We start from the raw sequence: 5,418 nt of genomic DNA on the forward strand, positions 1-5,418 counted from the left end.
CCAGGCCCAACACAGATGCTTACGAGCGGTGGGACCACAAGCGTGTTTCTTAATCCTTCTGAGCCTCTGTCTGTAATCTGTAAAACAGGAATAACGTACGTAGTATGTAAGGTATGTGAGTGTACAGTACTGTTCTGATCGAGATCCTCAAGGAAGAGTACATAGGGGAGCAGACAGGCCAGCGGAAGATGCTGTGATGGAAAAAGGATGTCAGCTCGTTTCCATGCTGAGGGGTGGGTGTGGGAGGCCACGCCCGCTCCCCTCGGCAGCCACAGAGCTTGACATCTTATCGGCTCTGTGGGACTGGAAAGTGGGAGGGGGGAGTGAAGGCATCCTGCTGAGTGTGACTTGTCTCCCGTGGGCGGGCGGGCTGGAGGGAGGAGGCTGGACAGCTCTGCCATGGGAGCCTGACATGTTCAGCTGGGTGGTGCTGTGACGGCAGCATGGCTGTGAAATCCCCCAACCAAACCAGACACCCACAGGGCAGTGCTGGGTGATGTCAGCCTGGAGAACACGGTTGCCCCACCACTCTGGGCCTGTTTCCTCATTTGCCAAAGGAGAATCCTGACCCACCCTGGGTCCGCTAGATTTCTAAGACCAGGCAAATTCTTGGCAGGTTTTGACTGACCTATTTATTCCCCCAAACCGTGGCTCCTGCACTCCCGGCCACACAGGACAATGTGAAGACAAAGCAGGGAAGGTGGGTGGCAATGGACTTGAGAGAAACCCAGGGAACTGACAGACGGACAGGTTTGCTTAGACCCCAGAATTCTCCCGAGTTCTGTCCACAGTGTGAACAACATCGACCTGCATCTCCTTGGCTTCCTTCTTCCTAGAGGGGGTGTGGAGGTGGGGGGGTAGTCAGAAGAATAAATTGTGATGTCATGGGAAGAACACAGCAGAACGGACTGGCATCCCTTTTAGTTCTGCAGAGGCTGACTACAGGGCTTTAGGCACGTTCCTAAACTCCTCTGAGTCTCCGTCGTGTCACCCGTGAAATGTGGGTAATAAACTCTTATCTTGCAGTTTGGATTCTGAGGATTAACTGAGATAATGCAAGCCAAGCACTCGGCACAGAGGAGGTGCTGAGTAAACGCTGGCTGTCCCTGTGCCCCAGCGGAGATTTATCCCCTCAATTATCAGGGAAGGCTACAGCCCCCTGCCCCTACTAGTTCATGCATTCATTTGATAAATATGTATATGTGTGTGTGTGTGTGTGTGTGTGTGTGTGTATTCTTACTATGTGCAAAGTGCTGTGGCCAGTGACATGGGGCCTGGACTAATGTCCATGTGCCCTTGGTCCTCTCGATCTGGGAGAATTGCTGTCATTCCCATCAGCATATACTGGGATCACGTGTATGTTCCTGTCTCTCCAGCTCTATTGTTACTTCCTTGAGGAGATGACCATGGCTTGCATTTCTTTGCATCTCCCATAGCATCTAAATGGACACCCTCCATAAGCAAAACAGCTCTGCTGACTCACCAGATTCATACCCAGTGCCTGTGTGCCGGGCCTTTTCACCTTGGTCTTGCAACAAGCCTGAAGGGTAGGTATTGCCCCCATTTCACAGGTGTGGAGACTGGGGCCGAGAGAGATTGAAGTCACTTCCCCGGGGTAGCTGGCTGCGCAGGGGTTTGACCTTTGATTTTTCTCAGGCTGAGTCCATCCCATTCACTGCGTGAGGCTGGTGCTCACTTATTCTCGGTTGGAGAGGCCTTTGGGAGGACGAGGTCATTTCCTTCCTCATCCTGAGAGCCACTGTACATCCACCCTCACATCTGTGTCTGTTTCAGAATGACTGTACACCCGCAGAGGAGCCGTGGTGCCCGCCCACGCTGCAGGAGATCAAGCAGAAGATCGACAGCTACAACACCCGGGAGAAGAACTGCCTGGGCATGAAGCTGGTGAGGGGGCCTGCCCCACACTGTCCACCCCCTTCCTCTCTCCCCCTCCCAGCTCCATAGCCCCTGCCGGTGTGGCTCCCCTGCTTTCCCTCTGCATTCTGGGGGATACCCCCACCAGGGCCCTCCCCTTTCTTTGGGCTCCTGGAGGCCTCCAGGCTTGTGTGAAGCTGAGAGCCTGGGTTATCAGGGGTCTCTGTGTATTTTAGGGAAATAAAATGGGCTTTAGAATAAGATCCACATCTAGTCTCTGGCTCTTCCTGTTTTTAACTTGTGGCTTTGGGAAACCTTAACCTCTCTGAGCTTCAGTGTAAAATAGAGATATTAGTTCCCATTTGTCAAAGCACTTGTGGGAATTAAATGATAATGCAAGTGACTGAGGGCCCAGGAGGCCCTGGGCAAGGGGAGCTCGCAGCAACTCCTCCTCCCCTTCTTGGTCATTACAGCCTGTGTCTGGGGAAGCGTCCTTAGACTGTGCAGAGCTCAGAGAGGGGAGGGCACCGACTTTGTGCCAGGTTTGGAAAGGCCATCTTCAGTGGGGAGGGGAGGAGACAGTAGAAGAAACCTGCCCCCTGCTGGTGGCTGGCAGCAACTGGCTCTTTGGGGCTTCAGCCGGGTGGGGCGCTAGAAAACCCAGTCGCGGATAGGCCTGGGTTTAAGTCTTGCAGACTGCCGGCTTTTGGAAAGAGATGCAGGAGAAAATCCAGTGCGCTGGTTCTCCTAGGACCTTATTACACAGCCTTCCTGTTCCTCCTCGGTTTGGAGCGGCAAACTAGAGAGGCCACTCCAGACCCTGCCTCTTGGCCTGGGGACCCACCAAAGGCAGTCGGCATCTGCCTCGTGACAGGGCATTTGGGGCAGGCAGCCTGAGCCTGTCGGGAGGGTGTTTGACTGGGATGGCACTGCTGTTAGGAAAGGCCTCTGCAGCTCACCGGATCTGGGGCCACGGCCCAGAGTGGCAGACAGGATCAAGCAACACAGACCCTCCCGGACCCCACATGACTTCCCCACCCCCCCGCCCCCCACCCCGCAGAGTGAAGACGGCACCTACACGGGTTTCATCAAAGTACATCTGAGACTTCGGCGGCCAGTGATGGTGCCTGCTGGGATCCGGCCCCCGTCCATCTATGACGCCATCAAGGAAGTGGACCTGGCAGCCACCACGGACAAGCGGACATCCTTCTACCTGCCGCTGGACGCCATCAAGCAGCTGCACATCTGCAGCACCACCACGGTCAGTGAGGTCATCCAGGGGCTGCTCAAGAAGTTCATGGTCGTGGACAATCCCCAGAAGTTTGCACTTTTTAAGCGGATACACAAGGACGGGCAAGGTATGAGAGAGCTAGCTCCCACCCAGAAACTACCTTTCCCAGGTCCGTCTGTGCTCCCCAACACACTGGAGTGGGAGGATTGGGCTTCTCGTGGCACCTCCGTCCAGCCATCCATGTGGCATTAGGTCTGTGGAAGGGCCACACGCACATTCCGCCCCGCTCTCTGTGCCCCTCCCTCCACGTGTGACTTCAGGAAAACCACACCCTGGGCTCTCACTTCCTAATCTGTGGAATGGGACGGAACCCGCCCACCACTCCTACTAATCTTTTAGGGGATGACGTGAATGGAAACATGCTTCACACTCTAGCAGACACCGAAGATAAAGGTTGTTACCCTATTTATTCTTGTCAGGTTCATTTCGTTAGGTTGAAAGGATGGCCACTTCCATTTAGAAACACCAGCCTCTGCGTTTCCAATCGGTCCCACCCATCCTGAGCCCCTGCCCTTCTTTTCCAAGATGAGTGCCCAGCCCCCTCTCTTGGTTTGCAGTGCTCTTCCAGAAACTCTCCGTTGCTGACTGCCCCCTCTACCTGCGCTTACTCGCTGGGCCTGACACGGATGTGCTCAGCTTCGTGCTAAAGGAGAACGAAACTGGAGAGGTGGAGGTAGGTCTGGGACCCTTTGTTTGGTGCACAAACCCAGCCTGCGGGGCACGTTGGGCGGGCGAGGGTTATCCTCACCACCCAGCACAGCAGGAAAATGTCTCAAGGCAGTTGGGCTGGGGTGAGTGCCGGCTGAGGTTCAGCATTTAAGCCAGGATTGTAAGCGCCCTGGGGTAGCAAGTCAGGGCCTGTGTCTGGCAAGGCCTGTGGAAAGACAGGACTTCATGCGCTTTATTTCTGAAAACTCAGGGTGGAGGGGCGCTGAGAAACTCCCTGTGTTCCACCCAGGTTCTTTTGCTCCAGGATGGCCTGAGGCCCATCAAGCCCCATCCCTGGGCTCCACTGGGCATGGGTATTTTTGAGTCATTTGTCTCTCCCTGGTTCTTCAAAGCGGACCTCGATCCCCCAAGGGAAGCTCACCGGAGTCCAGTCTGTGGTGTGAAGTGAGGTGAAACCAAGCTGGTGGCCCCCGCGGCCTGGGCCGCGTGGCAGGTGGGGTCACAGAGGAGTGACCGAGAACAGGGTGCCTCTCACAGAGTTTGTCACACTGCATTCACTGGAGGCCTGGGGTTCGGGGAAGCAGTCTTGGGAGCCACTGTGGAAATCTGGGGGGTCCAGGCGAGCGGGGCCCTGTCCTTTCCCGGCCTCCACCAGGTAGCTCTGCTTTCCATCTGCTTTATATAGTGGAAGATTTCGTTGGGAAAAAGTATTACCGCTGAAGCTGTTTGAACACTGCTGGCCCGTGGCAAGCTCACGGGCCTGGGGGTTTAGAGGCCTGGCTTCTAGTTCTAGGTTTGCTGCTACAAGCTTTGTGATTGTGGTGCTTGTGTCTGTGATTGTGGTTCCCTCTGTGGACTCCAGTTTTTTCATTTATCCAATGTGGGGATTAAACCAGATAAACCTTAATGTTCCTTTGTGCTCAAAGAGCTTAGGAGTCGAAACCCCTGGCCCCATGGGGCCCTCAGTTCCTGGGTCAGCCTGAGAGAAGTCAGACTTGCCTTCTTTCCTGAGAGGCCAGGTCCCCCGGGCCCGCCAGGCTCTGCAGAGCTGTGCAACAGACTCACCTCATCATTTGCTCTGCCAGCCGAGGGAGGCAGGTACCCTAATTCCACGGCAGGTGAGAAAACAGGCTGAGAAGGTGGACTTACATGCTCAAGGCCACACAGTGGAGCCAGGCTGACACCCAGTCTCCTGAGTCCAAGTCCAGCTCTCCTCCAGGTGCCACTTGAGGGTCCGCATGTTGGGAGCCTGTTGCTGATCACCCCAAAGCAGACAGCTGGGTCCCAGGCAGCTCCCGCATCACTGTTAAGAGCTCAGCGGCTACAGAGAAATTTAAGATTGTTGATTCTCTGAATAACAGTGTGGCTTGTGGACTAGTAACTCTTGGCCACGAGATGCCAGGATTTGAAATTCTGTCGCTGGTGCGGCATGGAAACCCCAAGCTTTATTTGTCACATCTGCCTACTCAGTAGCAAACCATGTGCAAACTGTGTGAAGAGTGGGGACAGCAGGGGCCCTTGGATCAGGCGACCACTAACCTGTCTCCTGTTGTTTCTCCCCCAATCTCCCTCTTGCCCCACAG

The 5,418-nt window shown here is 55.1% G+C and overlaps 1 protein-coding gene across 5 annotated transcripts in view; it reads left to right on the top strand.

Moving 5' to 3' along the window:
- The window catches only part of RASSF5 (Ras association domain family member 5), a 71,892-nt gene that overhangs the window by 64,116 nt on the left and 2,358 nt on the right, over positions 1–5,418 (top strand). For 2 of the 5 annotated variants that reach the window (XM_089908705.1, XM_089908718.1), the window contains 4 exons: positions 1,795–1,905; positions 2,936–3,233; positions 3,724–3,839; positions 4,125–4,328. In XM_089908705.1, coding sequence (XP_089764831.1) covers positions 1,795–1,905; positions 2,936–3,233; positions 3,724–3,839; positions 4,125–4,283 — 684 coding nt within the window. In that variant the 3' untranslated portion in view covers positions 4,284–4,328. The other 3 variants (XM_089908710.1, XM_022593593.2, XM_089908735.1) reach the window with 2 other exon arrangements.

The sequence above is a fragment of the Delphinapterus leucas genome, chromosome 1 (genome assembly GCF_059928025.1).
Source record: "Delphinapterus leucas isolate spDelLeu-1000000601 "Yukka" chromosome 1, BTC_Dleu_Yukka2, whole genome shotgun sequence".
NCBI classification, from domain to species: domain Eukaryota; kingdom Metazoa; phylum Chordata; class Mammalia; order Artiodactyla; family Monodontidae; genus Delphinapterus; species Delphinapterus leucas.